We start from the raw sequence: 18392 nt of genomic DNA on the forward strand, positions 1-18392 counted from the left end.
GGACCCCAGGACACCAAATGCTTTTGGATGGGGAAAACAGAAAGGCAATTTATTAATGTTCCCACAAGACTCATCCTTCTTCTGGCCACCAGGCGTTCAGGGGCCCAGCTTCCAAGCATAGTGACTCCCCTTCCCTCCTGATTACTGACATGGGAAGCACAGAGCGGCAAACTCACAGACCTGACTGCTCAGTACCACGGGGCCAGTCATTTGGTGCTCTGGCTGGAAGATGCTTCCAGTGTGGCTGCCGGTCAGAAAGAAGAGCCAAGACACAGAGCTAATGCTTTAAACTTTTGTGTCTTCTCCCTTGTAAGTCAGATCTTGCTTTTCAAGGAAGGTCTTCCACGCCTGACAGAGCAGACAAAAGCTGAGGGGCTCTCGGGGTTCAGCAGTCCTTCCTGGCCACCTGTGCTCTAGAGCTCTCTGGGAAGCAAATCCCAGAAATGCAGTTACTGGGAGGTTCTTGCCCTTACCCCCAGGCCTCCACCATGCATTCATCGCTGCATACGTTCACCCTAGGTTAGCAAGACAGGCCTGGTCCTCCAGGAGTTCACTGCCTGTGGTGGACACGTATGAGCATAGCCTAGTGTAACACATGCTGACATCAAGTTACGGATAACTGAAAGGAGAAGTGAGCTGATATGTCGGCTTAGCTAGGGAAAGTTTCATAAATACCAAGCAAGTGGCTCTGGAGTGAAGCCTTCATGGTTTTCTATCAGGAGGAGACGAGGGAGCAGGAGGGCAAAGGAAAGGGACTGGGCCACGGATGGAGATAAGAAAAGGAACAGAATTCCGTGAGGGTAGAGCAGAGGATGGGGGAGAAGCAGATGAGCCAGGAACCCCAAGTCAGGGTCAGACTGGGTGCCACGTTGGAGGGTTGGGACACTCTCTTGAGGTTCTCCAACACATTCAAGGTGTGGCTGGGGACCCAAAGGCCTACAGGGGCCTGGCGGATGGTGTAAGTTGGGAGAGGAAGCTGAGGAGCGAAGGCCCCACCGAAAAGGTGGCAACTAGCTGTCATGCTGGAGCGCAGGCTTGGTGTAGCCAAAATTCCACTTAAAAACATAAGAAGCTGAGGCCAGGCATAGTGGTGCACGCCTGTAATCTCAGCCACTTGGGAGGTTCACAAGTTTGAGCCCATCCTGGGCAACTCAACAATTTAGTGAGAACTTGTCTCAAAACAAAAAGTTAAAAAGCTGAAGAAGTACCTCAGTGACAGACCCAAGGTTCATCCTCAATACCAAAAAAAAGCAGCAGCAGCAGCAGCCACCACAGCAGCTAAGGCCAGGCATGGGGGCACATGGCTATAACCCAGCTACTGGGGAGACTGCAGCCGGAGCCTAGGCTGGGCAACTTAGCAAGACCCTGCCTCAAAATATAATTTCAAAAGGGCTGGTGTGTAGCTCATGGGAAAGCACTTGCCTAGTGTGCTCAAGGCCTTGGCCTCAATACCCAGTACCAAAGGGGCGGATTTATATGTTTATATAAATGCCTCTAGTTTTTCCAGTTTTAACTGTTTGTAGTTATTCTCAAAACACCGTGCTGGCCAAGCAAAAGGTATATGATTGTCCCCTCAACCCTTAGGTCATTGGCATTTGCAGTCTAAAGTGCCTAAGCAAAGATCTCAGCAGTCAGACATACGTGTCGGAAAGAGAACGTCCCATACAGGTCCCTGTGTGATCTTTCTGTGCCAACCTCTGCAGCAAGAACCTCTTCCTCCGCCCCCATACTCTGGCCTCTCCCTGCTGTAGTTCCATCTGTGCAATCCTCACTACCCTTCCAGACCATCCCCAGCACCCACTGCACCTTGCAGTGGGAGGAGGTGAATGAACGGAGCATGCAGTAGGCCTGGCTTACAGAGAAAAAGTTCAGTTTAGTCAAGGACACAAGAGAGCCATATTTATTTCACATGGACAAGCATGATTCTGTCGCATGCTACACACGAAAGCTCGCATGAGGAAAGTACCCGTAACAGCAGAGTTATGTGCTTTTGTTCACAGGGAGCAAGGAGAGTCACAGAGTGGATTTCAAAGGCTGTCCTCCAACCACAGGTTTGAAATCACTGCCTTCTACCATCATCAAAGGGGTACTTCTGCCTTTGCGATCTCCGCAAAGATCTGAGAAGGACTGAGGACGCTCTCCCACCCCACCACCCAGGGCTGCTCCGGGGAATTAAGCTCAGAGGGAAAGTACATGCCACTTGGAACTAACAAACCCATTCCTGGGTGGGCGGTGACAGGAACAGGGGGTTGTGTTTACAGCAACAGGACTATCACCACGTATTTCTCTGATCACTGGAAGATCCACTCTCCTCACGGCAATTCCCTCGAGGCCTCGCACAGGTGGAAGGGAGACAATTCTGGAATCGAATGGATGTGCCAGAGGCAGATCAAATTTGCCTGGACAAGTCGGCGGGAACCAGTGCCAGGGAACCCCTGGTCTCTGGGCCTTGGCCTTCGGAACTTCCTGGTTCCAAAAGGGTGGAGCCCAAGAGGGGAGGGGACTGGGGGCCAAGTCTGTTGAGAGAGGAAGACTGGAGGCCACACAGCAAACCTCACGCAGGACAGGAGGGAAGAGCCCGGGGGCGGCTTATTCCCACCGAAAGTCCTGCCCAACGGTTTCATAAAATTTAATATTATAAGGTCTATAAAACTCCCGGAGCTGATCTATCACCTCGGGGTCGATCTGTACATGAGTTCTTCCTTTGGATTTGCCCAGGCATCGAGGCAGCAGGCTCGACTGTGTTTTTTTCAAGCAAGGGAACCCTTTGGTCTTGTTGAAGTAGAAGTGCTTGTCCGTGATGAACCTCTTGATGCCCAGGAAGTCCTGCACGCGCCCCATCTCGCCGGCCGGGTCAGTGATGAGCCGCTCACCGCTGACGAAGTGGATCTGGGCCAGTGGGAAGTAGCGCAGCCAGCTCTCCAGGTGCAGCGCGTACATGCCGATGCGGATGGCGTTCCAGGACGCGTCCACCAGGCCCAGGCTGCGGTTGCGGAAGGAGAGGCCCTCGAAGGTCGGGATGTCGGGCTTCTTGGACAGCGTCTGCGTGTAGTCGGAGATGGCACGCGTCACCGGGTTCCGCACCACCACGATCAGCTTGGTGTCCCGGGACATGTTGAAGATCCGTCGAGGGGCCTCCTGGGTGACAAAATAACTGGGTGTCTTCTCCAGCGTGATCTGCGTCTCCAGAGTCCTGGGCATCAGGCTCCTGGGGGCAGAAACAGCACATAATTAGCCGGGGCTCAAGGGCGGGCGATGGGTGGCCCAGGCCTAGGCTCTGCACCACCTGGTCCACCTCCCCGACTGCAGGGTCCTCTCCTCTCGGCTGGTGGACAACCCACTTTTGCTACTGTCGATTTCTGTATCTTTGACAGATTTGCTTTCAGACTGAAAATACTCAAACATCCATCAGCACAGGTTAAACAAATTGTGGATTAGCCAATTAAAGGGCTCAGGTAGATCTCTATGCATTGATATGGAACCCTCCATACTCAAGGGTTCTGCTGACTCACCAGCTGCAGATCCAATTTACGGAACTTTTCCCTTGTCATTACTCAAAAATACGGAGGTCTGCCCACAACCTACCGAGGTCCCGAGTTGTGCAGAAGATGCCAAATCAGCCCGTGCCCCAGCAACAATCCACTGGACCCCCCCACCCTCCCCTATTCTGTACAGCCACCTGGTTCCACACTACAAAGACGCAGAGGACACCAGACCTCCAGACCACGGTACTGGGTCCCGCTGCTCCCGGCCCAGATGTAGGGGCTTCAGGGCCGCCGTCCCACTGCTCCTGGACCAGAGGATGGCTTCCCGGCCACTATCCCTCCCGCTGCTCCCAGCCCACAGGAAAGGGCTTTTGGGCCACCATCCCTACTGCTGCTCCCGGCCCCTGTCCCACCTCTCCCAGCTCAGAGGAGGTAATCCGTGGAGGCACCAACAGCGCCCCCTCCCAGTCAAAATGAGAAAACACGTAAATAAGTCTCAAAACCAGACTCCCAGATCACCTACAGCAACCCCAAAGGGAAATGAGATGGAACACTATGATACTCAACCACCTGGACCCACTGAACTGGCAACAAAAGGGGATCTGGAAAAAATGAAATCAGAAATAATTTCTCAGATAACAGGAGAAAATGTGCCCCTCGTGCAAGACATGATTAATAAATCTAGAGAGGAGCTCAGGAACATGATGGAATCCTAACATAGGAAACAAATGGAATCCATAAAACAGATGCAAATAGATTTCCAGGACATGAAAAACTCCACTGAAAGTCTACACAGCAGAATGAGCCAATGTGAGGACAGAATTTCAGATATAGAAGATAAGATTGCAATTAGTGACCAGGAAAAGAAAAATTGCTTCAGAATTATATGGGAACATGAGAAATCAATCCACCAGCTGCTAGATGATGCAAAGAAGAATAACATAAGACTGATTGGGCTCAATGAAGAAACAGGAGAGAGTGCAGATGACATAAAAGATCTCTTCACAGAAATAATGGCAGAAAACTTCCCAAGCAGGGGAAAAGAGCTTGACATACAGATAAGTGAGGCATATAGGACTCCAAATAGCCTTGATCAAAAAAAATCTACACATAGGCATATAATTGTTAAGATTCCAGAAACTCAACAGAGGAACAAAGTTCTACAAGCATTTAGAGAAAAGAAACAAATCACATACAAAGGAAAGCCCATCAGAATCACAGCAGACTTCTCAACACAAACCCTCAAGGCAAGAAGAGCTTGGAGTGACATATTCCAAGCCCTAAAAGAAAACAACCTCCAACCCAGATTGATGTACCCTGCAAAACTATCTTTCAAAATGGATGGAGAAATAAGATACTTTCATGACAAAGAGCACCTTAGGAACTTCGTGAATACTAAAACAGCACTCCAAAGAATTTTACACACTGTCCTAGAAACAGACATCGAGGATCACAACCCCAGGAAGCAAAGCAGAATGAACCCATCTGGCATGACAGGAAATTAAATGTAAAGGGGGAGAACCCAACAAAAAGAAAAAGTCATGGCAATGACAAGTCAATACGTTTCAGTTATAACCATCAACGTTAATGGTCTCAATTCACCAATCAAAAGAAATAGACTGACAGAATGGGTCAAGAAGCAAAATCCAACAATATGCTGCATATAAGAAACACACTTCATTCAAAAGGAAACTCATAGACTGAAAGTTAAAGGGTGGAAAACAATACTCTATGCGACAGGAACCCGAAAAAAAGCAGGAGTAGCTATCCTCTTGGCAGATCAAGTAGGTTTCAAACCAACACTGACTAAGAGAGATGAAGAAGGACACTACATCCTTGTAAAGGGAAGAATCCAAGAGGAAGAGATGACAATCATAAATATCTATGCACCAAACACTAGTGTGTCCAACTATATAAAACAAATATTAACGGACATGAAAAGTCATATATGTCCTAATACCATTGTAGCGGGGGACCTCAACACCCCACTGTCACAAATAGATAGATCAACAAGACAAAAAATAAGTAATGAAATACTAGAACTCAATCGAACTCTTGAACAAATGAATTTAACAGATGTTTACAGAGTCTTCCGCCCCACAAAATCAGAATACACATTCTTTTCAGCTGCACATGGGTCATTCTCCAAAATAGACCACATACTCACACATAGAACATGTTTAAGTAAGTGCAAAGGGATTGAAGTTATCCCCTGTATATTATCAGACCATAGTGCGATGAAATTGGAGATCCATAGCAAAAGAAACTCAAAAAATTTCACAAACACATGGAAATTGAACAACACACTTCTGAATAACCAATGGGTCACAGAGGAAATTAAAGAAGAAATCAGACAGTTCTTCAATTAAATGACAATGACAATACAACATATTGTAATCAATGGGACACAATGAAAGCAGTCTTACGAGGGAAATTCATAGCAGTGCATACGCATATTAGGAAAACAGAATGAGCCCAATTAAACAACCTGATGCTGAACCTCAAGCTTCTAGAAAAAGAAGAACAGGACAACCCCAGAGCTCATACAAGGGAGGAAATTATAAAGATCAGAGGAGAAATCAATGCAATAGAGACTAAGAGAACGATACAAAAAAATCAATGAAGCCAAGAGTTGGTTCTTCGAAAGAATCAACAAAATTGACAAACCCTTAGCCAACCTTGTCAGAAAAAGGAAAGAAAAGGCCCAAATCCATGCAATTAGGAATGAAAAGGGTGAAATTACAACAGACCCAGCAGAAATCCAGAGGATCATCAATACCTACTTCCAGAACCTATACGCCAATAAGATGGACAACACAGAAGAAATAGACAGATTCCTAGATACATACGAATTATCAAAGTTGAATGAAGAAGACCTAAAAATTCTGAACAGCCCAATATCAACCAATGAAATTGAAAATGTAATTAAAAACTTATCAACTAAGAAAGCCCTGGGGCCCTGATGGCTTCATTGTTGAATGCTACAAGACATTTAGAGAGGAACTGCTGCCACTACTGTTTAAACTCTTCAATGAAATTGAAAGGGAAGCAATACTCCCAAATTCATTCCTGGAAGCAAGCATCACCTTGATCCCCAAAGCAGAGAAAGACCCAACTGAAAAGGAGAACTATAGGCCAATCTCCCTAATGAACATAGATGCAAAAATCCTTAATAAGATAATGGCAAACAGAATGCAGAAGATCATCAAGAAGATCATACACCCTGATCAAGTGGGATTCATCCCAGGGATGCAGGGATGGTTCAATATACACAAATCAATCAATGTAATACACTATATCAATAGAGCCAAGGACAAAAACCATAAGATTATCTCCATAGATGCAGAAAAAGCATTTGACAAAATCCAACATGCATTTATGATAAAAACTCTACAAAAAAAATTGGAATAGATGGTCTCTACCTCAAACTGATAGAAGCCATCTATGAAAAACCAACAGCCAATATCATACTAAATGGTCAAAAACTGAAATCTTTCACACTAAAATCAGGAACAAGACAAGGATGTCCACTATCACCACTCTTGTTCAATATAGTTCTGGAAACATTAGCCACAGCAATTAGACAAGAGAAAGAAATAAAAGGAATAAAGATAGGAAATGAAGAAGTCAAATTGTCATTATTTGCAGATGACATGATACTCTATATAGAAGACCCCAAGAACTCTTCTAGACTTAATAACCAAATTCAGTCAAGTAGCTGGTTACAAGGCCAACACACAAAAATAAATAGCTTTCCTCTACACAAATGACAGATTCACTGAGAGAGAAATAGGGCAAATAATTCCTTTCACAATAGCATCCAAAAAACGGAAATACATAGGAATCAACCTAATGAAAGAAATCAAAGACCTCTTCTCTGAAAACTATAGCACTCTGAAAAGAGAGATTGAAGATGATATCAGAAAATGGACAGACATCCCCTGCTCCTGGGTAGGAAGGATTAATACAGTGAAAATGGCCATACTTCCAAAACTGCTACATAGATTTAATGCAATTCCAATTGAGATCCCAGCAGCATACTTCATGGACCTTGAGAAAACAATCCAAAAATTCATTTGGAACCAGAAGAGACCCAGAATAGCAAAAGCAATTCTAGGTAACAGAGACATGGGAGGGGGTATCACAATCCCCAACCTGCAACTATACTACAAAGCTACTGTGATAAAAACAGCATGGTACTGGCTAAGAAACAGATCTGAGGACCAGTGGAACAGATTAGAAGATGCAGAAACAATGCCAGACACACTCAGCCATCTCATCTTTGATAAAGGAGCCAAACAGCCTCACTGGAGGAAAGATAGCCTCTTTAATAAATGGTGCTGGAAAAAGTGGGCTTCAACTTGCCAAAGATTAAAACTAGACCTATATCTCTCACTATGCACTAAACTAAAATCAAAATGGATTAAAGATCTAAATATTAAAATAGAAACTCTGAACCAGCTGGAACAGAGGTTAGGTAGAACCCTTGAAGACATCGGTGTAGGAAAAGATTTTATGAACAAAACCTCAGTTGCCCATGAACTAGCACAAACAATCAACAAGTGGGATCTCTTCTTATGAAAAGGCTTCTGCACACCAAGAGAAACCACCAGCAGTGTGAAGAGACAACCCACAAGGTGGGAAAAAATCTTCACCTGGTCTTTCTCAGACAAAGGTCTACTATCTCGAATCTATAAAGAACTTAAAAAGATCAGACCTCCCAAATTTAAAGACCCAATCCGAAAATGGGCATCTGAAATGAATAGACATTTCTCAGACAAAGAAGTAGAAATAGCAAATGAATACATGAAAAAATGTTCAACATCACTGGTCATTCGAGAGATGCAAATGAAAACAACGCTGAGATTTCACTTCACTCCAGAAAGAATGGCTGCTGTCATGAAATCAACCAAGAACAAATGCTGGCGGGGCTGTGGGGAAAGAGGAACCCTGCTCCACTGCTGGTGGGAGGGTAGACTGGTGCAACCACTGTGGAAATCAGTATGGAGATACCTCAAAGAACTAGGACTGGAAGTCCCATTTGACCCAGCTATTTCTCTGCTGGGTATCTTCCCCAAAGAATTAAAAGAATCATACCACAGTGATATATGTGCACCCAATATTCATAGCAGCACAGTTTGTAATAGCTAAAACTTGGAAACAGCCCAAGTGTCCATCAACTGGAGACTGGATCAAGAAAATGTGGTTTTTTAATAAAATGGAGTACTACTCAGCCATAAAAAATGAGAAATTAGAGACATTTATTGCTAAGTGGATGCACATTGAGGTGATACTCTTAAGTGAAATAAATAGGACACACATGTATAAAAACCGAATAGTTTCTCTGGTGTGAGAAACTGAAAGTGTAAATATGGACTAAATGTATAATAGGTCATGTGAAATAGGAAGAAAAGGGGCAAAGGGGAAGGAAGTGGGAGGGCTAGGGGAAAGGATAGAAGGGAATGGGATTAATATGAGAAAATGGAAAAATAGGAACAAAATCTTTGTAAATAGGGAGGACTGGAGGGGTTGAAGGGAGGGGTGGGCAAGGGTGAAAAATAAGAACCGAGAGAGACTATGTAAAGGTGCACATTTCCAATGATGAATGTCATTATATTGTATACCTAAAATGTACCAATGATTAGAATGAATAATCGATAATGCAAAATAGCAAGAAAAGGTCCAAAGGGGTAGGGTAGTGGGAGGGTCAGGGGAAAGGAAAGAAGGGAAAGGAAAAATGATGAGCAGTGGAAAAAATGGAAATAAAGTCTTTGTAAATAGGGAAGGGTGGAGGGGGTGAAGGGAGGGCTAGGAATGGGGAAAAAATAAGAACCAAGATGCATTATGTAAAGGTACAATTCCCAATGAGAAATGTAATTGTGTTGTATACCTACAAGGTACCAATGAAAGAATTTAATAAATAAAAAATAAAAAAATACAATAGAACATCTATCTACACAGCATTTACACTGTATCAGAAATTATGAGTAATAGAGAGATGACTGAAGTATTCTGGAGGATGGGTACAGGTTTTAGCAAATACTCTACAGTGGCACCTCGGTTCACGAACTCAATTCTCTCCATGATTCTTGTCGCAAGCTGAACTGGATGAGAACCGAATCAGATTTTCCCGTAAGGTCAATACTGAACCTATCCATTGAATTTGATTCGGTTCTTATCCAACATGGTTTGCCACCAGAATCGTGGTTGAGTTCGTGAACCGAGGCAACACTGGTACATTTTATCTAAGGACTTGAGCATCAATGGATTTCAGTATCTCGGGCTGGGTGGGGCACCCGAGAGCCATTCCTGGATGGATACTAAGGAACAACTGTGTAGTTTTTAATAAAGAAAGGCAAGGTCTAGCATGCTTATCTCAGGAAGGATACATAAGAAACTGGGAAAACTAGTTGCCTCGGGAGGCAGTGAGGTGGGTGTAGAGCAGGAGATCAAGGATAAATGAGAATTACGTATCACTGTATCATCTTTTACGCTGCTTGAAATTTTTAATGTGTTTATTGCATATTCAAAAAATCCAAAGTAAGCCATTGAATATTGTTCTGGCAAAAGATGTTGCTCCAAATATGTTAAGAAAATCATTTTGGAGGGGGTAGAAAAAGGCTTGTTTTGCAGAAATAACAACTGTTATAGAAATGATTTCTTATGTCTTCTGCTGTTGAAAAAACATCAGAAAAACATCTTTTGTGTAGGTTGTAAGAAGCACAGAACTCCTGGCTTGCAGGGCCCTCAGTCAGAGTCAGGTTAGAAACTCTTCTCTCTCTTGTTTGTTTGGGGGTGAAGAAGGCAGGAGGTGGTGAACTCTCCTTCCCAGGTGAAGGAGGGGAGGACCCTGCTTCCCAGTCACCTCTCTTTTCCCAAGGTCATGCTTTGCTCTTAAACCAGTATTTCTTGATCCTGGCTGCACATTAGAACTATGCAAGGAGTTTTGGAATTTTTTTAACTTCTTTTTTTTTTTTTTTTAATAAAGGTGTCTGGGTGCTTTCAAACTATTGGGGGTGTGTACTTTTTAAATGCTCTTCTGATGATTCTAAGGCAGAGCTAAGAAACACCTTCTTCAATCCTTTTTTTCCCATCTCTAATTCTGTGATTTACCAACATGCAAAGCATCTATCCTTCCACTCCTTGGGAATGTAGACTTCTAGTCTTTTGCTTCCCTGTCCCTGTGATAGACACCATCTCCATTAATAACCTGGCCTCCTACTTCTTTGACCTTCTCTACCACAAATGCCTCCTTTTCTCTTCCCTTTAGCAATTCTGACCCATGGCCACTCCTTGGGTTTCATCATTGAAATTTCATGACTTTGAAATGATTAAGTCTAAAGTTTCGCTCTAAGACTCTGTAGTGGGTAGAATAGTAACCCTCCAAAAGATATGTCCACATAAAACCTGTCAGTGTAACCTGATTTGAAAAGTCCCTGCAGATGAATTAAGAACTTGTAGATAAGATCACCCTGGGTTAGGGTGGGACTCAAATCCAATGATGAGTGTTCTTATAAGAGAAGAGACACACAGGGAGGAAGATGACCTAAAAACAGAGTGTGGAGTAATAATCTACAAGCCAAGAACCCCAAACAAAGATTGCACTAGAGCCTAGGGGACAGGGCTGGAGCAGCTCCTCCTTAGAGCACCCAGAAAATTCAACCCTGCTGAGAAGATTAGTTCAGAAGTCTGAACTTCTGAAACATGTTGTTTTCCGTTACCCAGTTTATGGGAATCTGTTATGGCAGCCATAGGAAACTACGGATCCAGCTTTCTTTCTACTTTTACCAAGTCTCAAACGCATTATACTATTGTCAAATACACCTCTGTAATTTCACTTTTTTCCATACCTACCCTGGACCCAACTAGCAATTATTTCAATAGCATCATAATCATCATTCATTTCCTTGTACTCCTTGCTCCCCCAGTCTAATAATGCACTATTCTCACCTTTCATTCTTGCCAATTCTATCCGTGGGCTACCAACCAGCAGTGAACAAAACTTCTGCCCCTTACAAGTGGATCCTTTATGTATTTATCGATTCTAGCTTTAGTTGAATCCTCAGTACTGAAAAATAACTTTTTTTTTTTTTGGTCTTTACATGGTCTCCATGGCCTTATTCTTCACAGTAATTCTTCCAGTTTCTCACCAGAAGCTCCCACCCTGTTCCTGTCACCCACCCCTACCACACATCTTGTCTCCAACTCCAATGGAAAGGTATAAGCTATCACATCCGAGCCCCTTCCACTTCCCTCTTCGGCATTTGGAACTCAACCTTTCTGTACCCACTCTGAGCCCCTCCTGCTAGCTTCGGAGACCAAGGACTGCAGGGGCACACTTGTCCATCCGTGCTCAGACCCCTCCTTTGTAGCTTTTTCTGCAAATCCACCCACTAGCTCCGTGAGTCCACAAATGCACTGTGTAACTAGGGTGATACGGCTGATACTTTGCATCCGTGCCCACTTGTGAGCTGAAAGTTTTCATAGTGTTGTGTAGACCAATCTTTAATATAGGGTATCATTATGAACAATCACACACGCACTTGAATTGAATTCTTGGCTGGATTTTCTGAGAAAATCTGCTATTTTACATGATGATCTTGATGTACAGTGTAATCAGGTGTTTATGATGAGAGTGGACAGAGGTATACGCACATGACAGTGCATTTGAACTCTATTTAAGGGCTTTCCAAACTCTATAGGGCTTATTGACATAACAGTCATTCCCAACACAAAGAAGTTTTTGACTTGATAGGCCAGCAAACAGATTTCTTTGCAATATCCTTCAATACACTAAAGAATATCCAAGACAAGAATTGTGGGTGCAGCATTTCCCATGTGTATTTGACTATGGAAACTTTTGCCAGGAGCATCAATTAATGTCTCTCTTTGTTACCATTTTGGAAAATTCTGATAAATTCCAGTGATATCCAGAGTAGTACATCATTCCCCCAGCTGGGCACTAATGTAAAGCTCCACCATTCTAATTCTTAACTGGCAAAACCAAAAGACAAATACTAAAATGTAAGAAGCAGACTGTAAATAAAATCATAGTAGTCATGTCACAAACCAAATGGGCTCCTGTGCACACCAAATCTTCTCTATTTCAACAGAGAACACACTTCGATATTTATTTCTCCTTAGGCCCTTGGAATGGCATACTGGGTGTTGTTGGTGACAACGTGCAAGGTGAGTGGACATATACTCCTTGCTCCGTGTGCACGGGAGGTGCGGTATTAGACCGTGCCTTGAGGTACATCTTTTCTCATTATGTCACAGATTAAATTCTGCTTACTTGCTTCCAGCTGCTAGAAAACAGCTGAACTTTTCTCTCATCCTGTAAGCCCTCTTAAGCCTCTGCCTCCTTTCTTTTTCTAGTAGCTCTGCACAAATTACCAACACTCCCTGTTTGGACTTACCTCTCATCTGTTGTTTTAACTTGCTCAGCAACAATTTACATCTGGTGACAGCCCCCAGACATTTCTTTGAGGAGCCACCACTCCTACTTTGGAGAAAATTTTGGTGGGCTGAGGAGTGGGTAGATGATGGAAATCAGAGCCAATAAATGCCAATTTTGTTACAAGGACTAAAAATATTTCATAAGGACTGAAAATGGAGCTCTTCCAACCAGACATAATGCCCTGAAAGAGATTCCCCATCACTGTTTACTATCAAATCCCTGTGGCTCTCTTGGTACTTTTCTGTGGTGCTGAGGATTGAACCCAGGACCTTCACACTGAGCTCCATCCCCAGACCTCCACCTCTTTCCTCGAGGCAGGATCTCCCAGAGCGCTGGGATTATAGGTATGGACTTCGGCACCTGGTTTCTCCTTGTTCTTATCCTTCTGAGACGTGATTCTTCTACTTTCCTTGGGATTCTGTGTTACTACACGTCCTTCCTATAAATTATTGTGAATTCAGGTTAGAGCTGGTTTCTGTTGCTTGCACCTTTATCTTTCACAATCTGGCTTCTCCTTTTCCATGGAAGCTGCTTCTACTTCTCTTAATTATAAACTCCATGAAGCCTAGGTAAGATGTATCTGATTTGTGGCTCTGTCTCCAGAGTGTACCACAAGCCATGGCATAAATAGGGTCTCTCTCAATATTTTTGAGATTTAAATGAACCCAAACAACCTGTCTAACCCAGTCATGCTTTTCAAATTCCTCTTTCCAAATGATTCTCAATCTTTGCGACGGTTCACTTCCTACTTCTCTCATTTTATAGATCTTCCTGGATGATTTGTTCCTTTTCCAGACTTTAACTTCACCTGCGAGATGCTTACTCACAATTCTGTGGCGGACTGCAATGTACAACTTTCCTTTGCTCTCAACTGGAATGTCGAACTGTAGCTATGGACCAGACACCTCACCTCAACAATTGAACTCACTATTTGTGTCCCCAAACTTACTTTGGTCTTTTGCCTACTTTTGCAAATAATATTCCAAGCCTTGGCTCTTCCTCACGTCTGTCTTTCAAGCTTCTAAGTTTTCTCTCCCCAGTCTTCCCAAGTCTCCATTTTCCTCTCCTGGCCGCTCACTCAGCCCCATTGCCTTTGTCATCTCTTCCTCAGACAATAGATTTTCCTCTGATCTCCAGGTTTCTCCTGACTTTTCCTTTTCAATCCATTCTGTGTTCTATGATCACCAGGGAAAACTTTTTAAAGCAAATCCAGTCATGCCAACCATCAACACTTCTTTTGAAGAAAGCCCATATTCCTTGCAATGTGAGTACCCTGCTTACATTTCTAGAATTAATCTCTTGCTACTTCCTGGTTACCTGATGCTGGCATCCTTCAGAACACAAACCTACTCCCCAGATGCATCTTGTGCTTTCATGTTTATTTTGCACTTGCTGAATTTTTGTTTCTTTGTTTTTAAGATTCTGCAGCATCTTTCTTGTCTCTCTTGCTATGGTGGATGCCTTTTCATCTTTCCAAGTTCAAATCAAAAGTTACAACCTCTATAAACCCTGCCTTGCAATCTCATGGTACTTTGTATACCTACAAGCACCTTTGTCCCACCTTGTGGTAATTATTAATCATGCCTCCTTTTATATCAACAGATCATTAGCACCTTGGACATGTTTCTTGTTCATTTTCTCCTTCTCAGCACCTTACCTGGCATACCATAGGTCCTCAGTTAATGGGTTGAAGATCTAGGATCAGAGGCAGGTGCTGACTGAGAAGAGACCTGTGTTACTCAGCTCTCCATTAGTATGACGAAGGCCTGAGGTAATGAATCTGTGAAGAGGAAAGGCTTGCTTTGGCTCACTGTTTCGGAGGTTCCAGTCCATGACTAACCGGCCCTGTTGCCTTTGGGCCTGTAGTAAAGCAGCGCATTATGGCAGAGTGTGTGTGGTGAAGCAAAGCTTGTCACTGCATGGCCGGAAAGCATAAGAGGGAGGAAGAGGAAAGAGCTGAGGCCCCAACACCCCCTTCCAAGGCACCCCCACTGCCACTGACCAGAAGACCTCCCTGTAGGCCACGCCTCTGAAAGGCTCCACCACCTTCTGATGGTAGCGTGGGCTGAAGACCAAACCGAGAGCATTTGGACTTTTGGGGGTGCACCTTCCCAAAGCCTAGCATGGCTCGTGAGTCCTCAGAAGCTCTCAGTGCTGGTTCATAAAGCCTCTCCTTCATGCCCAGGCCTTGGGCAGAGGAAGGTTCTGGCAGCTAGTCCTGGAGGAGATATTGTTGTTGTTGTTAAGAATTCATTGTAGGCCTGGGTGCTCTGGTTCATAGATGAAGGGGGGATGCATCCAAGGTCCACTTTGACCAAAAGTTCCAAATTTAGGGTGGTAAAGTGAGATTTAAAGGCACACCTCTTATGCCATCTCTATTTTGCCATCTGCTCACGGCCCCCAGCCCAAGGCTCTGCAGAGTGGCTGGGACCATTTGAAGAGCTTTTGAAAGAATGCAAATGCCTGGGTCCCAAGCCAGACTAATTAAATCAGAATCTCTGGGAGCAGGGCCCAGGAACCTGCAATTTTAGAGCACCCCAGATGATTCTAGTGGGATGAGAGGCACTGCTGTAGACAAAGCGATCCTTAGGCCACAGGTGCTGTACTGTGGTTCCTCACGGATACCAACTAGGGTATGGCTTAGAGAAAAAAAATCCCCACGCTCCTCTCCTGTACATTCCTGTTCCATGGGCTGCAGCTGGAGTCCACAAATCTATATTTTCAACAAGCTTCCGCCATGATTCTTAGGGGCAGAGACGTTCAGGGAGCACAATCTTAATTAAGAGCGGCCTCAGGAGTAACATGATCACATTCATTATGATCTAATCCTTTACAGATTTATTTGTATGGTTAGGGTCTCTGTTCCCTGCTCCCACAATAGATTGTAAATTCCAAGAGTTAAGGCTTTTTTCTGTCTCGCTCACTGCTGTGTTCTCAGCACCTAGAAGGGAGACGGCACTTAGTAAAGTGTTCAGAAAATATTTGTTGAAGGGAAAAAGAACCAAAGCTGGGGCTGTAATCTGGGAATAATGAGGCAGAATCACATAGTGTGAACTAGCAGAGATGTGCTGCTCTTCTCCCAGCCTCAGAGTTCCATACTTGATCACCCAAAGGAAAACATCACACACTTTCTGTGGTACTTACTAGAAAAAGATCCAAACACTTTCTCATCATCCCAAGGCTTTCTGGAAATTACATTTTTGACCCACGTTGTCCACCTGCTGGAGTGGAGACAGTTCCTTTGCCCTCTGCCATGCATAGAGGGAACACCTTGTGTGAACCTGCACACGGGAGCCAGTCGGAGCAGGCTGCTGGTGGCAGTTAATGGAAACAGCACACCTCTGTTTGTTACTGAGAAGATATTCCAGAAAAGTTCATTTTCTGCTACATTTGTATAGTCTGCCTATCTGTTCTGGAAGGCACAGCTGCCTGGGGGACTTCGGTGATTTATGAGCTCCTAACAGGGCAACCAGGCTCCTTGAAAATCGTTGCAGTCTCTGGAGGGATAATTAGGAGTGGAAGAGGAGGGAAAAGGCCTTTATCGAACAGAACTGATTCTTAAAAGTAAACTTGATAAACCCACGCATGCGGAGCTGAGTGCCAGGCACAGCACTGTGACCATTTATCTTCATCTGGTTGAGGGTAGACCTGAGTTGAGTATCAGGAGACCACTCCAAGCCTGCAGCCCCAAATCTGTGCTCTTATGTGACCCTGGAGCAAAACATGCAGTCCTAGCTCACCCTCCATCGATCACCATCATTGCTCTAGGATTCTAGGATTTCTGAGGCTCTCTCCACGCTGTCCATGGCCACCCCTGGACTGTGGCTAGGCCAGACTAGTCAGAGTGCAGTCTCTTCTTCCCCAGATGTTTATTTTTCATGCTAAGGAGACTTTGGCATGTTGTGCCCTTTGTGTGAAGGCCCCTTAACCTGTCTGGCAAAGCTTTATTCTTGCAGCACACCCTCACTGCCACCATGAAGCATTCCCGGACTGTGCCCTTATTACTTGCTTCTGCTCAGAAGAGTAAGGCATTTTTCACCCTTGTGATTCCATAGTACCCAGTATAGACATATTCCACTTTAAAGACTTTGTCTGAGTTCCCCAAGAGTGTAAGGTCCCCAACGGCAGGGATTATGATCCTCATATCTCTTCCATCGACAATGCCTAGCTCTGTGCCTGGTATGTATTCACGTATTCATTCAGTGGGCAAGCATTTATTAGCACCTGCTATATGCCAGGGATAAAAAGACATATGAGGTGTAGTCTTTTTTTCTCAAGGAGTTCACAGCTTTGTGGACCTACTGGGATTGAAAGGGATGCAACTCCCATTTTCCTGTGTAATGGGGTGCACCTCAACTTAGCTCCCCACGAGAACTGGCAGCTGGCTTCCTCCATCTGGCAAGAGGGTCTAGGGATGAATGGGTCCCCATAGGTCCTCTAGGTGTCCAGGTGGTGGGCAACTAACTGTGGTCAACAGCTAGCACCTAAACCCAATCAACTGGTCTTTTATCTTCCTATGAACAAGGCTGCTCATATCCATGCCGTATCAGACAGGAAGTATTGTTACTGTTGTTGTTTTTGTCTGTTTGCCAATGCTGGGGACCCAGGCGAGGGCTGTGCTTATGCCAGGTGATTCCTCTACCACTGAGCTATACTAGACTACACTGGAGTGTGTGGAGGGGCAGAGCACCTCCCCTGGGCCATAAACCCACAGTTGTCCAGGTCCAGGCAGGGTGACCCTGCTTTCCTTTCTCTTTTATTGTGACTCTTGGCTTGTAGAAGCACCCGGGAAAGCTAATTCTTTCACCCATATCCCATGTGCCACGGAATTGGCCTGGAGCCCTGCTGTGAGGCAGGTGGACATTTCACAGTGGGCTTCACCAAGAACAGTGGGCCATCTTCTGGCTGATTATGCATCTAGAATTGGGAATCAAAGAGTCCTTCTTGCAAACGTTCTATCACTTGCTAACCATAAGAAATGGGCATGCAGCAGACATCAGACACACACATGGTCATAAACCCTGGACATAAACTAACAGTCAGTGACTGGCCAGATGCGGGGCTCAGTTCTGTGCAGGAATCATCTCACTCTAACTTCTCAGTAACCCCACAAAGCATCCCTCTGAATGTTCCTGTTTTAGGCTCAGGGAAAGTAGGACACAGAGTACTAAAGCAAATCACAAGAGCAACACAGTTGCTGAATCTGGATTCAAGTGCGACTTTGGCACTGGAAGAAAACGTGAGAATATAAAAAATTAATCTTGGCACGAGGACAGCTTTTCTAGGCATAGGACAAGGAAAAGATTGAAAAGTTAGACTACATTTAAAAAAAATTGTAAGTTACTGGAATAGAAAAATATCATAAATAAAATAAGAGGAAAACAATTGGAAAAAAATTGTAGCATGTATGCTAGAAACACAGAGGGATGATTTCATATGTTTATCCA

The 18392-nt window shown here is 44.3% G+C and overlaps 1 protein-coding gene across 1 annotated transcript in view; it reads right to left on the reverse strand.

Annotated features, from left to right (window-relative positions):
* Window positions 1-1884: 1884 nt before the first annotated feature.
* Window positions 1885-18392, reverse strand: part of Hs3st2 (heparan sulfate-glucosamine 3-sulfotransferase 2) — a 93532-nt gene continuing 77024 nt past the window's right edge. The window contains exon 2 of the mRNA XM_004855935.3: window positions 1885-3208. Within this exon, the coding sequence (XP_004855992.1) occupies window positions 2590-3208 (619 nt within the window). The 3' untranslated portion in view covers window positions 1885-2589. The remainder of the gene's footprint in view (window positions 3209-18392) is intronic.

This window comes from Heterocephalus glaber, unplaced genomic scaffold, assembly GCF_053883595.1.
Source record: "Heterocephalus glaber isolate CG9 unplaced genomic scaffold, H.glaber_assembly_v1.0 deba00000943, whole genome shotgun sequence".
In the NCBI taxonomy this organism is placed as follows: Eukaryota; Metazoa; Chordata; class Mammalia; order Rodentia; family Bathyergidae; genus Heterocephalus; species Heterocephalus glaber.